The following is a 17,918-nucleotide window of genomic DNA, read 5'->3' as shown; positions in this document are numbered from 1 at the left end:
GATTTTGGAAGATTTAGGACTGTGTATAATTCATCTTAGATGCCCCTGCATCTACCACAGTACTTGTCAATTGGCAGGCATGAAAATATTTCTTCAAGAATTGAGCCTAACTTACCTGATTGTCAAAGTAAGCAAAAAACACATCATAAAACACAACATAACACCAGTCTCATAGGGCAGTTCTTTGATCTGTGCATACTATGGATCTGTAATGAACTGGTTCCTTCTACAAGTTTCTTTTTAAATTAAAAAAATTAACCTTAGTTATAACATTATTGTAATGATGGTGTTTACATTTGAAGGTGTAAATGAAGGTGAGAAGATTGTCTTTAAGGATTTGTTAAAAATAAAATTTAGAAAATTACCAAAGCTGACTAATTTAGAAGAAGTGGAAGTGATGTTGTTCAGGATAAGAAAAGATTTTAAGGATGGACATCATTCAGACCTTTTACTAATTATCCTACTAACCAAGTACCTGTCTTCATTTCATACTATCAATAGGATAGTAAATTGCTGGCTAAGTTTTTTTTAAGAGAACTTTAATAACTGGTTTGGAATGTTTTGTTATACTAGAAACTGTGTTTAAATATTTAAGTAATTTAAGTATATGCCTTCCAAATTTGCTTAGCTTATTAATTTCCCCAGGAAATTCTTCTTCTATGAAGAAAGTACAAAGAGCAGTCTAGTACCTCTGTGTGTAAGTGAGGTTTGAATTATTGGGGTTTCTTTTTTCCTTAACTCAGCAACACTACACAGCCTCCTGGGAGTTGGAGTTTATTTTATGTATTCACAGGCTTTATATTTGTGGTCAGCAATCTCAGAAATGTCTTTTGATCACCTGATGCCAAAGGCATAAGGAAACAAAGTCACTGAAGAAGAACATGAAAATATTTCCTTACAAATAAAGTCTATTGAATCTCATATTCCAACTGTATAGTTAACAAAAAGAAGCTTAAAATGAAATCATAGATGTGTCTCATTTGATGCGGAAAAAACTTACAGGCCCCTGGCAGCTTTCCCTTAAACAACATCCCCTTTCAATTCATTCAGGGCATTTTAATTTTCATTATGTTTGAGGGGTAGGGAGGGGGGAAAAACCCAGCCTGTGCATTTGTGTTCACACAGTAATTTCTGTCCCAGGGCATGTAATGCAAGGCACAGCTCCAAATACGCTTGAAATTCTAGAAGCACCAATGTGGATCTTGCCCAGTGAAAGCTTTTTTTTCTGAAGCCCCCTCTTCCCCAAGGCTTTTCTCAAGCCCCAAAAGACTGACAAAATTCAAAATGGGTCAGATATGGAAGCAATGGGTGTGAGACAAGAATAGAGTTGCCAGATTAAATACAGATTGTCCATTTATATTTGAATTTCAAATAAACACAGAATAAATTTTAAGAGGAAGTATGTATCATGCAGTATATCCCATGCAGTATTCAGAATACACTTCAACCAAAAAAAGGTAGTTTGTCTGAAATGCAAATTTAACTGGGTGTCTTGTATTCTTATTTGCTAAATCTGCAACCTTAGACAAAAAGAATTTGGAAAAATTACTGTAGATAACAGATTTGGCCAAGCATAGTATCTTTTTAAAGAAGTAGTTAACTTTTTATATGTTTGTTCACATTATTTTTTAACTCTTTTTAAAAATGTGTGGCATTAGCATATAATTTTAAAAACATATTTGGTGAGGAATGGTAAACGTAAAGCAATGTGATGTGATCATGCTACCTCGAAATAATATTTGGTTTCACATCAGATTCTCTTCCTTCAAAACTGTAGTCCTTACACTTAATGACTTGTTCTCTTTAAAATTAAAATGCACAGAATGATAATTTCTTTCAATTTACAGTCTAATAGAGAACATTAGCTTCTTTTTGATAATGACTTAGATAATATACTTAGTCACTGAATGTGGAAGAGCAGTATAAACACAAAAAGAAAAGAATAATAACATTCAGCTCATGCATTGTACTGTTAACAGGCACAGATAGAGGTAATTTTTGTGGACTGTGGATTGAGACTTTCTTTTTCTTTTTGGGGGGGATCGCTTGCATCTGGTTAATGTCATGGTCACATGGAAAGGAAGAAATGGAGGAGTTAAAGTTCATAGAAATGTTTCATGAAAACTCAATGATGGAAACAAAGTGACCCACAAAGAGACCAGTAATGACAACTGTGTAGTCCTACCTCCGTTGACACCGTTAATTTCCCCGCAGTCCCCAGGAGGCCTATGTGACCCTGCAGACAGCAACTCCAGCCGGCCGACAGCCCGCTCCAGTCTTTCCATGAGCCCCTGCATCTCTGCCATCCTAGGAAAATGCCGGCACAAATGGAGGCCATGTGAGCACCAGGGAGGATTAGCAAGCTGACACCATTAAACTTAACAGCAGCGAGAAGGAAAATAAAAATTATTCGGAATGGCTATGGCTTTAATTACCTCGAGAGTATTTTTATATGTCAGGGAAATAGGTGAAATTCAAAAAAACATAAAACTTACAGCAGAATAAAAACTAATTACATTGAGCTCATCTTATTTTCTATTCAATTCAGGGATGTTTATAAGAATCATATTGCAATACACAAATATTCACTCTCTATACCATTATCATGTGTCTCCATGGATGCTTCTTTATTCTACGATGAATTGATGCATAACATTTACTTAAAAGACTGTGAACCATTGCACTTGAAAATATGTGGGTTATTTTCAAATATCTTTTGATATTGATTTCTAACATAATTCCATAGTGATAAGAGAACAGACTCTGTATGATTTCAATACCTTCAGACCATGAAAATTTTGTGCCTTGTTTTATGTCCCTGGATATGTTCCAGTTTCTCCTAGTTTATAGCCTATGGGAACTTGAATAGAATTTATATCCTACTATTGTGTGAAAATTATATAAATCTTAATTATGTTGAATTGGTTCATGGTGCTTTTCAGGTCTACTATATCCTTCTACTTTTCTGTACATTTGTTCTCTTAATTTTTGAGAGTTTGATACTCAAACTCCAACTAAAAATCTCAATTTATCTACTTAAAAATAATTGTAATATATAAGAACTATATGTAACTGTGTTCTGTATTTTCCAAGTCTCCTATAAATGTGCTATCATACTTTCATAATTTAAAAAATAAGGAAGAGAAAAAAATCCCATGAACATATATCTCATAATTAACATTACCAACATTCCTGCTAAATGGTGTCAGCATGTTTTATCTATTTCCAATAATTCTGTTAAAGTATAATTCTACAGGGGACACTAAACCCAGTGATAACCCTTGCTTACTCAATTATCTTAAACCAAAGAGCCCAGCACAGAAGAAGTATGCGTTTATCAAACTGTATCATTTGGCAACAGATGCCATTCCCTCCAAGGGCTGTCTTCTACTTATTATCATTGGCTTCAGTGTTAATTGTTTTAAATTATTTTTTAATAGTGTAGGTTTTAGTTTAAAATAATAAGAATGAGAGAACATCCCTGGTGGTCCAGGGATTGGGAGTCTGCCTGCCAATGCCAGGGACACAGGCTCAACGTTTGTTCCAGGAGGATTCCACATACCATCAGGCAACTAAGTCTGCACTGCAGCTAGAAAAATCCAGCAACGAAGACCCAGCAGAGCCAAAACTAACAGTAAAAAATACATGAACAGATAAATAAAATAATAAAAATGGTTATTTCCATTTTCCGCTGGTTATTTTTAGAATAAAATTTAGATTTTGTTGGGGTTGTTTTTGGACACATGGATCTTTAGCTACCCAACACTTCTAGCTGGGATAAATTGGTTTCGAAGGTAAGGGACTGAGAATAAAAGTGGGCTGGGTATCTACCCCTCCTGCGTTCAAACAGATCTTCAATAGCTACACTTAGTGTACATGTGTGTGTGTACTCAGTCGCTCAGTTGTGTCTGAGTCTTTGCGACCCCATGGACTGTAGCCCGTCCAGGCGCCTCTGTCTATGGAACTTCCCAGGCAAGAATACTGGAGTGGGTAGCCATTCTTTCTCCCGGGGATCTTCCTGACCCAGGAATCCAATCTGGGTTTCCTACATTGGCAGGCAGATTCTTTCCCACTGAACCACCAGGAGGCCCACACAGGATATACTTTAAAATTACTGGCCCTGGAATGTAATGTTGTTAAGGCCACCTCTGATGAACCCAATCTAATTTGGCCAGGTTCATCAGATTCAGGTATATGTACCATAACTGACCGTACCAACCTATGACTGCTTTGGGCAAAATCAGGCTGCTGCCCCAGACAGAGGAAGACATGTCTCATCTCAATCAGTGTCTGGACTTCTCACTCTTTCTTTTCAAGTCTTTACTGAGTCCGTTACAATATTGTTTCTGTTTCATGTTTTGGTTTTCTGGCCATGAGGCATGTGGGATCTTAGCTTCCGAAGATCAAACCCACACCCCCTGCATTGGAAGGCAAAGTCTTAATCACTGGACTACCAGGGAAGTCCCACTTCTTCTCTTATGAACTCTCCAAGTATCATCCTGAGCCAAAGAGGACTAGCACACTCCTATACCAGAGACAACACTTCCCCAGAGTGTGGAGAAATCTCATTGCTCTAAGATGTGTAAATATTTTCCACTGCTTCTGGGAACCAGGTAAGGTGTTTCTTTTTTGTATTTTGTATTCCATTAGTTCTGAGCATAAGCTTAATGACATGCCACTGCCATTTTCTAACAGCGAGGTTATATGCATCAAAACACGTGGATGGCTCTGTAAGTCTGTGTCCCAAATGTCAGATGGTCACCAGATACAGACAGGGGAGTTCACTGTCTATTTTGGAAAGTCATCGCCTCTGAAACTGCCAGCAGCTACTCTTTAAAAATATGGGGCAGTGTTCTGTGTGCAGCTGAAATCAGCATCTAATCCCAAGGGGATTCAAAATTAGAAGTTTCTCATCTATTCTCTTCTTCAACGTCAGAGCTTTTGCTTCCATCGCAATTGAAAAAAAAAAAAAAGAGGAGGGAGAAGAAATTTATTTGCGCTCTTTATGTAATTTAACAAGGGAACTGGGTATCCTGTAGGTGGGTGAAGGCCAACTGAGAAATGATAAAAGCCCCTGGATCTTTTAATAGTTGCCCATCTGTTCACAGTTATCTATGTTCCCTGTTACTCAACGTGCCAAATGTTACCACCGTGGACCTCGCCCGTGATACAAAAACAATGTGTTTGCTTTGTTAGCAAGGTCTCTCTGCCCCTCAATGGAGAAGCACTAACCACCCCCAGCCGCTCCCAGAGCTGTTTGGGAAGGCCTGGGACATTTCACACATAGGACTGCTGTCCCTGATGGTGGCTTAATCAGCCTCCCTGACAAGATTCAAACTCACACTATCTCACAGTGCTCCATATGTTGAAAGACAACAGGAGTGAGCCCATAAACTGCAGGGCCGGGCAGATTGGTGTGGAATGCAGTCTAAAAGCGAATCAGATGTCACTTCATGTAAGATCACCAGGAGCTGAAGTCTGGCCATGGCCTCTTAAGAGGTCAAAACACTGCTCATGCAAGGAAGCTGGAAAGATGCCTCTGGGTTTTAAATTTTAGACCGGTATCTAAGAGACATGCAGAACAAATAAAAGAAAGACGACACCAGGATATCAAAAATACACGAGCATTCCCAGGGCAAATGACGGAGTCCAAGACGGCTGTGCTCTCTTCTCCTCCCCACTCACCCCCCACCCCCGCACTGCCCCACACCACACCACACACACACACACACACACACACACTTCCCCCACATGTGCGCTCAGCTGGCAGCTGGGCTCTCAAGAATGAAGAAAGGACAGAGCTACAGATTCTCCACATTCCTCCCAGGCAGTTCCATTCGCCTTGGTTCTCCAAAGTGGATTTATCCACGTTCAGATGAGGAGGTGGGGAGCCAGGAATTAAATATTAGGCTGAGGAAGTGGAGAGGACGGTCAAAGCAAATGTAGGCAGCAGGGTCAGAGGAAGGAATGTGTCAAGGCCAGGTGGACAGACAGATGAGCCTGGGTCAGGAAGCCAGCAGAGGAGGGGGACAGGGCAGAATGGCTGAAGCTGAGATATTCTAAGACTCTGAGGAGATGCAAAGAGAAACCAGATACACAGCTGGACAACCAAGAGACTGGCTTAGACAATACAGCTCAAACTTGGCCTCCACATTTTCTAGTCATTCTAACTCAAGTAGAAGCCAACTCTAAGCTGAAGTTCCCCTATAACCTAGAGCTTACAGAGAAGAAGCCCAAACATTTGACCAGAGAGTGAGGATGGGTGGGAAAAAAAAGGGAGAGGAACATGGAATTACATGACTGTCTCTTTTGAATGTTTAGGAAATTATACTTGAGATGAATCTTAATTTCTTATTTTGTATTAATTTTTAAGTATTTTATTTTGAATTTCTTTATAATGGGAATGGTAACTCATCCTTGTCATTTTCTCTTATCTGAATTACCCCTTACTTTTTAAAAAGTTTTTTATTTTTATCAAAGAATGCACATAACGTAGAGTCAATAATTCTACAAGGCTTATCACAAAAACCACAACAGTCCCCTGAATGCCTTCTTCCATTTTTTGCCTTAAGAGTCAACCATGTTCAATTATTTCAGCTGTTTCTTTTAGTAATTACCTCCTTATCTCTAAGTAGCATGGTTCTATCTCTACGTCTTGTTTGTTTCCTTCAGTTTTAGGCATTATCCATTGAGTTCCCTCCAGAAACATGAGGGTTTACTTTTCTCTTGCTTAATCTCCACCAGCACATCAATGCACATTTCCTCTTGTCCCATCCTCCCAACACTATGATATCACAATTTTTCTGTGACTCATCATCAGTGTTAAAACAATTATGACTATTCACAGCTGAGTCATGAGGTATGCTAAGATCGTGTTCCATTTTTGCACAACCTGTTTTCCTACAGCTATGATGTTCAGCTTCTCAGTTTTCTTTATACTTAATCACTCATCTCCAAGCTTTTCCAGGAGTTGAATAAGTCTCCTTTCCACAGGGCCAAACACACTCGGAATTGTCTTAGCTTTTTCTTTTCAGAGGCATCTCTTCTGGAGATCACTCCAACTGCAAGACTACTCTGCAGGCCTGCTACACACCTGTCCCCTGGGGTCCGCCTCTACCTTCACTCTCCCTCCTCTCCCTCCAGTGCAGTATCACCTGTTGCTTGAATTTTACATCTTCCTCTTTCTTGAGATACTTTCTTAACTGGGAAGAGTATTACCCTCAAAAACATGTACATAAAAGGGCAATTTTTTTGAGATCTTAGCAGTCTGATAATATCTATACTTTGCCCTCACATGTGACTACTGGTTTGGTAGAGTATAGAATTCTAGGCTGGAAATTTTCCTTGCAATCTTGAAGTTTTCACTCCATTCTCTTCTAGCTTCCTAGGCGGCTGCTGCTAAGTCCAAAGCCATTCTGATCTTTCTTCCTTCAGATGTAATCCGTGTTTTCCTTTCTGGAGGAAGTTTATGGGATCTTCTCTTTATCCCCAGTGTTTTGAGTTTTCATGATGATGTGCTCTGTTGTTGATCAAACATTTTTTGTCCCCAAATATTTTCTTATCAATGATTTTCAGGAGTGTAGAAAAGATTGGAGAATGAACAGTGCATATAGTTTGTCTCTGGGTGAGTTAATAAAACAAGTCTATTTGTTTTCAAACAAAGAAGTTAGCATTCTAAATATTTAAACAATTCAAACTTCTCTTACATCAACTGCATACATTTACAAAAACTTCATGCACTTCAGTAAGAATACAGCTGATCAGTATTTTCTCATATACTGTTCTTGGAATAATAAGGTGTTCTGGAGACAGTTTCCTAGGAGGAGAGGTAGCTGTCATTGTTTTTATTTACTTATTTGTTTTTGGATGTGCTGGGTCTTCGCTGCTGTGTGGGCTTTTGTCTAGTTGCGGCAAGCGAGGGCTACTCAACAGTTGCCGTTTGCGAGCTTCCCGTTGTGGCGGCTCCTCTCGTTGCAGAGCACTGGCTCTAGGGCACATGGGCTCACTAGCTGTGGCTCCTGCGCTGGAGCACAGGCTCAATAGTCGTGGTGCATAGGCTTAGTCGCTTTGAGGCATGTGGGATCTTCCCAGACCAGGAATCAAATTTGTGTGTCCTGCAGTGACAGGTGGATTCTTTACCACTGAGCCCCCAGGGAAATCCAGCTGTTAGTGTTTAAAAATACTATTTTTTTTTCCTCATTGGTCATCTTATAAAACCCATTGTTAAATTGCAGATATTTAGTTCCTAATATTATTTACCTTTAGGGCTTCTCAGGTGGTGCTAGTGGTAAAGAACCCACCTGCCAATGCAGGGAGATACAAGAGACATAGTTTTGATTCCTGGGTTGGGAAGATCCCCTGGAGGAGGGCATGGCAACCCACTCCAGTATTTATGCCTGGAGAATCCCACGGACAGAGGAGCCTGGGGGGCTACGGTCCATAGGGTCGCAAAGAGTCCAACATGACTGACGGGACTTCTCACACACACACACACACACACACACACAGTCCAATTTTATGTCCAGTGTCCAATGTTATGCCAATAGTACAATGACTACACTTAAAACATAGGAGAAACAGTATTCCTATCCTTTTTTTCATAGTGGTTCCCAGAATGGGAGAGTTCCCTACACTTTTTAACCTTTTTATAAAGTCTCAATTGTTTTGCTCATCTTTAACTGGGGTAGCATAGAGGTGGCCTGGCTTTGGAATTATTAGCTGGAGGACTTTGGAAAAAGAGTTTAATTTGGTTTTACTTTAGTTACCACCTGTACATAGGATTGCTATAAACATGCATACCAAAACATAAAAAGTCTGGCACGAGGTCAGTGACAGACATGTCAGCTACTGTCATGAAAATCTCCCATCTCCACCTTGCTCTCACGGGAATAGTTAGCCTACACACTGCTACATCAAGCTGTCATGAACTTGAAACACTGAGCAATCATCTAGAAGATCTAAACAACGGAAATGACTAGCTGAAAACTTCAGGTCAATACACCTTTATCATTATTTTTTTCAACATTTCACTTTCTTCTGTCAATGTACTTATTCCTTCAACATTTCTAAAAGAGATTTTCTCAAGTCTATGTGTAATGGTTATTACAAAAACAAAAATTTTCCTGTGTAATTAGTAATTTTATAGTCAGTTTCCCCCCACCCCAAACATTTTTATATGACTTTTGCTTTTAGTTAGTCCTCTGAGGACATCTCTGTGGAACTATTTTTTGGGGAAAAAAAAAAACAACACCCTCCTTCATCCCTCCTGTTTTCTCTATCAAACCATCTTATGTTCGGTGGCAAGAGGTCTGCTAAGTTCCTAGCTACTCAGTCTAACCAGTTATGAAAAGCAGCTTCCGTAGCTACCTTGAATACTGACACCCCCATGGCACAGAGGAAGTAGTGATAAGCCCAGAATAGCAGCCTGCTGCTGCTGCTGCTGCTAAGTCGCTTTAGTCGTGTCCGACTCTGTGCGACCCTATAGACGGCAGCCCACCAGGCTCTGCCATCCCTGGGATTCTCCAGGCAGGAACACTGCAGTGGGTTGCCATTGCCTTCTCCATTGTGTGAAAGTGAAAAGTGAAAGTGAAGTTGCTCAGTTGCATCCGACTCGTAGGGACCCCATGGACTGCAGCCTACCAGGCTCCTCCGTCCATGGGATTTTCTAGGCAAGAGTACTGGAGTGGCTTGCCATTGCCTTCTCCGAATAGCAGCCTATTTGTCTGTACTACACCCTTGGTATCTACGAGACAGACTGCTGAATGCAAATGCCTCCTCGTGCCATTTTTTCTGCTAGCACATGTATACCTTGCCTCAAAAGGAAACCAGTACAAGCTTCCCATGGGCTGAGGTTGTATCTCACTTTCTTTGTATCTCCCACTGAGTCTGCATGCTGCTGGGTGCATGGAGAACTCTATACATATTTTTTGATTGACTAATTAATTGGCTACCCCTCACTGCCTTTCCCTCGCCTGCCCACTCACTGGTATAATCCTAGATCAGGTGGAAAGCCAGATTTTTGCAGAAGAAATTTCCATTTAAAAGGAGACACAAGATTAGTTTTTCCTACGGAGACCTACAGTGTCTTCCTTCCGTGATAGGAAAGAGCATGCCTGCTCCCTCCAATGTGAACCTTTGGTTTTCCATAGTTCATTTTGCTGTTGTTGTTTTGTTTGCTTTTTAATTTTTAGTTGCACCCTGTAGGATGTGGGACCTTAATTCCCTGACCAGGGGTCAAATCCATGCCCCCTGCATTGGAAGGGAGAGTCTTAACCACTGGACCACTGGGGAAGTCTCTCTATGGCTCTTTTTCTTTAGGTTTTCAGATTTTTTAAAAAACTCCATATTGTCTATACAGTTTTATAAATTTCCCACAGCAAATTCATAAAACAAATAAATACTACTTTGGGAATATTTTCAGGTTAATAAAAGAGCCAAGTCTTCTGGGTTGCTGGTTTAAACTTCTAACTAGACCAAAGATGCAGAAATACTCATGGGGAGTTTCTCCTCTATAAGAGAAACCCAGATCCAAGGGATTTCAAAGATCACGAGCCTAACATTAAATAGAAAATAGACTTGAAGTGACAGGAAATTGAAGACTGTCAAACTTTTTCTTAGGGTAAGGCTGGGCAGTTGGCTTTTATGTGAGCTCTCTGCAAACAATAAAAAGTCACAATGGACTACTTTCTCTATGCTGCTGCTGCTGCTAAGTCGCTTCAGTCGTGTCCGACTCTGTGCGACCCCACAGACGGCAGCCCACCAGGCTCCCCCGTCCCTGGGATTCTCCAGGCAAGAGCACTGGAGTGGGTTGCCATTTCCTTCTCCAATGCAGGAAAGTGAAAAGTGAAACTCAAGTCTCTCAGTCGTGTCCCGCTCTTAGCAACCCCGTGGACTGCAGCCGACCAGGCTCCTCCGTCCATGGGATTTTCCAGGCAAGAGTACTGGAGTGGGGTGCCATCACCTTCTCCGACTTTCTCTATAAGTTCACCCAAATTCAAAAATATTTGGTTAACTATCTTCACACCAGACTTTCCTAGATTGTGGTTTCTCTTTATTGAGACTATTGAGACAATTATCTGTTCTTTCCTCTGTAACCTACCAGTCACTGGGGGAAGTGATCCTGTGGTTCACTATTACTAATTAGGGTAATGGTATGTATAGAAGAAACAAATCATGGCATTATTCATCCGTTCATTGACTGGCTCACTAAATACGCTGTATCATTCATCAAGATAGTCCCCACTATCTGCTATGAAAATACTCGTACATAGAAAATCAAGAGCAATTAAAATACACATCCTGCCAGCTGTAGTGGTAGGAGGCTGCAAGCAGACACTGCTCAGTCAAGTCAGAGAGTTGTTCCATAAGACACACATTCACATTGTCAAGGTACCTGCCTTCATCTTTCCCTTAGTCTCCAAAGGGACCATCTGGAGCCAGTTTCTCACCAAACAGCAAAAACGTCACCATTTTTATTATTTTTTAAATATGTATTTATATTTTTTATTTGGCTGCGCCGGGCCTTGGTTGCAGCACGTGGGATCTTTCAGCTGAGACATGTGGGATCTAGTTTCCCAACCAGGGTTTGAACCCAGGTACCCTGCATTGGGAGTGGGAGTCTTAGCCACTGGACCACCAGGGAGGTCTCAAAGCCACTGTTTTCTTTTTACTGCAAAGAAGTTTCAAGAGTCTTTAAGCTCTGAAACAGTGGAATCAGAAGAGGAGAGATCAGAGAGTTACATGAATAAAAGAGCACTTTAAATTTTTCACAGAACTGGAGAAAATGCGTATGATCCTGGTTAGCCAACTGATTCCTATAAAGCCTCCAACAATGTTCCACTGCAGAGAAAAAAGCAAACAAGCAAACTTTAGCTTGATTTTCAAAAGGCCCTCACCCTACCACTACAACTCACCAGGTTCCTAAGAGTCCATCAGCGAGACAACTCATCCCTTCCCAAATACAACCCCACAACCCTTCTATACTACAGTCCTGCCATTTCCACTTCTCCCAGGACCCCTTCAGGCCCTGATGCACACAGGCTTTGAATCCCAACCCTCTAAGAGGTCATCCCTCATCCTACCCATCAGAGATAACCTTCCTTGAAGTACTTCCTGTCGTGTCCACCAAATCCAGAGTTGGGTACAGAAGGACGTCATAAACAAACCACATAGACAAATGACCTCCTCAGCCCATTTGCCCTCTCCACACTGTGGCATCACTCCCCAGAACCATCCCTGTTCAGTCTATTAGTATAAATACTTCTTCTCTAAGTTGGAATCTCTGAAGATGAGAGGCTAGGACTCATAACTTGACTTAGTGGAAAAAGTATTTTTGGTATCAGAGAATCTTAATTTGAGACCCAATCCCTTCATTGACAACCTGTGTGACTCTGGGTAGACTGCTTAACCTGAGTCTCAGTTTTCTCACTTCCAATACATGAACTCATCCCTTCCTCTTCATTCGGACTTATGATAATTGTATGTGTCTTGAGCAGAGTTCCCGGGGCTACATATATGGATGAGACACAGATTCTATTTTCAAGGCACCATGATTTCCCTGGGGAGCAGATGGTTTGGCTGTTAAGGACAGCTGGCCCTGAAGAACACCAGGACACAGGGCACTGGGCTATTTCAGCAGAAGAGAGTCCAGTGGAATCAGAAACCGTGTGGGATGTCTAACTATATCTTAAAGGCTGGTGCTGTGCCCTGACTTGGGGTGACGGGGCTGCGTAAGGACAGAGACATAAAATCACAGACTCTGAATGCTAACTGGGACCAGAGCAGATCCCTAACACATTCCATTCCTGAAGCAGGTGCTCTCTTAGCTAAGCATGAAGTAAGGACCTTTTGCTGGAGACCTATTGCTCTCCCTTTCCACCCACTTTCTGCACTCCTATGTTATTGAGGACTCTTTCTATTCCTGAGCTTTTCTATTTGCTGTTGTTTTGCTCTGCTGAGGCCATGGAGGAGGGAGAGGTCAAAGAGATGCTTCTAGGACTTCCCCCCAGGGCCACATTCTGGCACTGGGTAAAGAAGAACGGTGGAGCCCCCCTGGCCAGGCTACCAGGGCCCAGGCAGGGCTTCCATGGACCTTTTGTTCCTCCTTAAAGTAAACGTATTGTTCGCCTTGTACCCAGAATACATAAAGAACACCTGAAACTCAATGAGAAGGAGACAAGTACACCAACTTAAAAGTGGGCAAAATATTTGAAGAGACGTTTTTCCAAAGAAGATATGCAAATAGCCAACACTGCCTATAAAAACACTCAACATCAAGTCACCAGGAAAATCCTAATCAAAACCACAACGACACCAGGTTATCTTTTCTATCTGTAACCACCGGGTTATACCTTCACTAGGGGAACTGAAAATACCCACTAGGATGGTTACAATCAAAGAGACAAACAATATCAAGTGCTGGTAAGGTTATGAAGAAATTGGAACCTTCCTACATTGCCGGTGGGAATGTAAAATAGTGCAGCTGCTGTGGAAAAAGGTTGGAAGTTTCCTAAAAAGTTAAGCACATTTTTACCATACTGTTCAGCCATTCTATTCATATTTACCTACTTAAGAGGGATGAAAACATATATCCAGAGATGGCCCTAGTGGTCTAGAGGCAAACACTCCCTGCTCCCAATGCAGGGGGCCTGGGTTTGATCCCTGCTCAGGGAACTAGTGGAGAAGGCAATGGCACCCCACTCCAGTACTCTTGCCTGGAGAATCCCATGGGCAGAGAAGCCTGGTAGGCTGCAGTCCATGGGGTCGCACAGAGTCGGGCATGACTGAAGGGGCTTAGCAGTAGCAGGGAACTAGATCTCACATGCCATAACTAAGACCCAGTCAAATAAATAAACATTAAAAAAAGAAAAATGTGTGCACACACACAAAGACTTGTACACAAATGTTTATGACAACATCATTCACAATGGCCACACACACACACAAGACGGAAACAACCCAAATGTCCATCAACTGAAAGATGAATGAACAAAATGTGGTCCATCCGTACAATGGAGTATTATTCAACAATAAAAAGGAGTGAAGTATGGACACATACTACAACATAAACAAACCTCAGGAACACTATGCTTGGTGAAAGAAGCAGACACAGAAGACCGTGTATTGTATAATTCCATTTATATGACTTTCCAGAAAAAGCAAATCTGTAGAGACAGAAAGTAGTTTAGTGGGTGCCTTGGGTTAGGGAGGGGCTTCCCTGGTGGCTCAGAAGGTAAAGAATCCACCTGCAATGTAGGATACCTGGGTTCAAACCCTGGGTTGGGAAGACCCCTAGAGAAGAGAACGGCTACCCACTCCAGTACTCTGGCCTGGAGAATTCCATGGACGGGGAGCCTGACAGGCTACAGTCCATGAGGTTGCAGAGTTGGACACAACTGAGTGACTTTCACTTTCACTTTGGGGCTGGGGAGAGAAATGGGGAGTGACTGCAAATGGGTACAAAATTTCTATTTGAAGAGATAGAAACGATCTAAGCCAGGATTGTGGTGGCTGTTGTATAATGCACTAATAATCATTGAATTGTGCACTTTAAGTGGGTAATTTTATGGTATGCAAAATTATACCTCAATAAAGCTACAAAATGGAGAAGGAAATGGCAACTGACTCCAGTATTCTTGCCTGGAGTATCTCATGGATGGAGGAGCCTGGCAGGCTACAGTCATGGGGTCGCAAGAGTCATATACAACTTAGCAACTAAACCACCACTGCCACCAAAGCTACAAAAAACAAAACAAAAATAAGTACTTCTTTTTTTAAAGAGGTGGTTGAAAACTGGTTAAATCTGAGGGATTCTGGCACTCTCATCTCCCTACAAAGTCACAGGTAGTAATTAAACTTGACCAGAGGTTGCTCTGAATGGCCACACCCCTCACTCCTGGAACTAGTTGTAGGGGCCAAAATACTTGACGTTCAAAATACTTGACCACTTCCATACTTGACTTCGATTTACTACTTATGACAAGATCAGTTTTTAAATAGAGCTGTGGACCACCAGAAGATGCAAAGTTCTTTTTCGCTCTTTGGACCTGGGAGCTTAGAGTAAAGGGGGAAGAGAGAAAGAGAAGCAGAAAGGAAAGAATGGTGAGGGATGGGGGAAAAGTGGAAAAAGGGAGTAAGAAAAGAGGAGGGGCTCCCAGAGACCATTCAGAGGGAATATGCTCACCACAGCCTGTCTCTAAACTGTGTTCAAATGCAAGAGGCAACTCCTGACCCTGAAGGATAAACAACAGCAGGAGTATTGAGAAGGGCAATCAACACTGGGAAAAGGAATCCATTTGGGAGTGCATTTCTGGGCTTGTTCCTCTTTTCTCTTCAGAGGTGACTTGCAGTTGGAACTGCACACAGGATACAAGCAACAAAAACTCTGAGAGAGGGCTTCCCTGGTGGTCCAGTGATTAAGACTCTGCGTCACCAATGCAGGGAGTGTGGGTTCGATCCCTGGTCGGGGTAGTCATCCACGCTGCATGGTGTGGCCAATGAAAAAACAAACAAAAAAATCTCTGAGAGAACCCTCCTCTTTTCAATCAGAAGCCTTGAAAAGGAGGCCCATATAAATGGAAGGATGTGAGGGAAAGTCTGGATTGCTTGGGTTTTTTCCCTTTTTTCTTTTCCAAGAGTGGCTGCCCATCAGAGAACTGCATGGTAGAAGAGCAAGCAGCAGCACAGACAGCTAAAATACCTCCCAAAAATCCTAATCGTATTGCCAGAGGAGCAGGGAAAGGGCCCTTTGTGATCCAAAGAGTGTAGTCAGAATCCCTGTCATTCTCCCCTCTTATTTTCTGTTACTTCTTTGTCCTAAGGATGGCCCCTGTTTGGGGAAACTGAACGGCAGCAGCAGAAGTAGCTAACACCTCAACAGAAACCCAGTCCTTCTGGCCAGAAGAGCAGCAAAAGGATCCCAGGGGAAGGAGAGTGTGGGAGGAATCTCAGAATGGAGACAGCTGAAGAAGGGGGTCCCCTGACGTTGTACATGAGCCAGTGGACACCCCCCAGTCTCACCCCTGAGCTATGTATGTGTAGGACAGATCCAAAGGCTTTGAGAACTGAACTACGATTTAAGTTCTGCTCAAATCTCACTGCTCAAGTCCCAGACTAACCCCTAAACAGTGCTTCCATGGGATCCAACGCAACAGAGCAAAGGCTTTGAAAACTGAACTGATATTGGAACCATTCCCACAGGATGCAAGATAGAACTGTGTTGATTGCTTGGTAAAAGAAAACACTGAGCATTTCAAAAGGACCCAGAGGTCTCACAACATAATACTCAAAATGTTTAGAATTCAGTTAAAAAAAATTATCAGTAACATGCAGGAGACCAGGAGAACATGGTCAACCCTTAAAAGAAAAGACAATTATCACATGCCAACTCCAAGATGATACAGATGTTGAAATTATCAGATAGATTACAGAAGCTGTTTTTAACTATGTTCTGAGAAATGAAGGTAAACACTCTCAACATAAATTGAAAGATCAGAGTTCTCAACAGAGACACAAAACCTACAAGAAAGAAACAAGTGAAAATTTTAGAACTGAAATATACAATAACAAGTACAAAATGTATGGGATGGGATCAAAAGCAGCACAGAGATGACAAAGAAAATGTCAATAAACTTGATGTAGATATTATCCCATCTAAAGAAGAGAAAAAAGTTGAAGAAAAAAGTGCCGCCGCCGCTGCTGCTGCTAAGTCGCTTCAGTTGTGTCCGACTCTGTGTGACCCCATAGACGGCAGCCCACCAGGCTCCCCCGTGCCTGGGATTCTCCAGGCAAGAACACTGGAGTGGGCTGCCATTTCCTTCTCCAATGCATGAAAGTGAAAAGTGAAAGTGAAGCTGCTCAGTCATGTCCGACTCCTAGCGACCCCATGGACTGCAGCCTACCAGGCTCCTCCGTCCACGGGATTTTCCAGGCAAGAGTACTGGAGTGGGGTGCCACTGCCTTCTCGGGACAAAAAAGTGAACTGAGCCTAAAAAGCCTGTGGGATAATACAAAAAGGTTTGATATTAGTGTCACTGGAATTTCTGGAGAGGACAAAGAGACTGAGGTAGGAAACATACTTGAAAAAATAACAGCCAAAAACTTCCCAAACTTGGAGAAAGCTATACATTTACAGATCCAGAGTGCTATCTGTCTGGTTATTATACACATACATATACACAAATGCAATGCATTACAGAGAATGCCTCCAAGTGAAGAACAAGAAAAATGAATAAAGATATTAACATAACTGCCTGAAAATAAATAAATAAAATGTACTGGGCTATCATCCTCTTTGGAGAGGTGTCACAAGTATCAAGAACTTGACCTTTCAAAAATCTCTGAATCTAGTAAAATAAGGAGTCACTATCAATCAATGAATCAGTTAATTTATCAACACTAAACCTCCAGAAATGGTTTGCCACATCACAGACTCTTATTTTCAATCTTCAGCAGTATGTGAACCATAAACTTCCAGATGTTCAAGCTGGTTTTAGAAAAGGCAGAGGAACCAGAGATCAAACTCCCAACATCCACTGATTCATCGAAGAAGCAAGAGAGTTCCAGAAAAACATCTATTTCTGCTTTATTGACTATGCCAAAGCCTTTGACTGTGTCGATCACAATAAACTGTGGAAAATTCTTCAAGAGATGGGAATACCAGACCACCTGACCTGCCTCTTGAGAAATTTGTATGCAGGTCAGGAAGCAACAGTTAGAACTAGACATGGAACAACAAACTGGTTCCAAATAGGAAAAGGAGTATGTCAAGGCTGTATATTGTCACCCTGCTTATTTAACTTCTCTGCAGAGTACATCATGAGAAATGCTGGGCTGGAGGAAGCACAAGCTGGAATCAAGACTGCCAGAAGAAATATCAATAACCTCAGATATGCAGATGACACGACCCTTATGGCAGAAAG

The 17,918-nt window shown here is 41.7% G+C and overlaps 1 protein-coding gene across 1 annotated transcript in view; it reads right to left on the bottom strand.

Moving 5' to 3' along the window:
• Positions 1-17,918, bottom strand: part of CAP2 (CAP, adenylate cyclase-associated protein, 2 (yeast)) — a 138,924-nt gene that overhangs the window by 113,103 nt on the left and 7,903 nt on the right. The window contains exon 2 of the mRNA XM_010848798.1: positions 2,186-2,307. Within this exon, the coding sequence (XP_010847100.1) occupies positions 2,186-2,306 (121 nt within the window). The 5' untranslated portion in view covers position 2,307. The remainder of the gene's footprint in view (positions 1-2,185; positions 2,308-17,918) is intronic.

Source organism: Bison bison, unplaced genomic scaffold (assembly GCF_000754665.1).
Source record: "Bison bison bison isolate TAMUID 2011002044 unplaced genomic scaffold, Bison_UMD1.0 scf7180017864274, whole genome shotgun sequence".
Classification (NCBI taxonomy): Eukaryota; Metazoa; Chordata; class Mammalia; order Artiodactyla; family Bovidae; genus Bison; species Bison bison.
The sequence above is the reverse complement of the archived record's forward strand: the minus strand, read 5'-3'. Positions and strand labels throughout refer to the sequence as shown.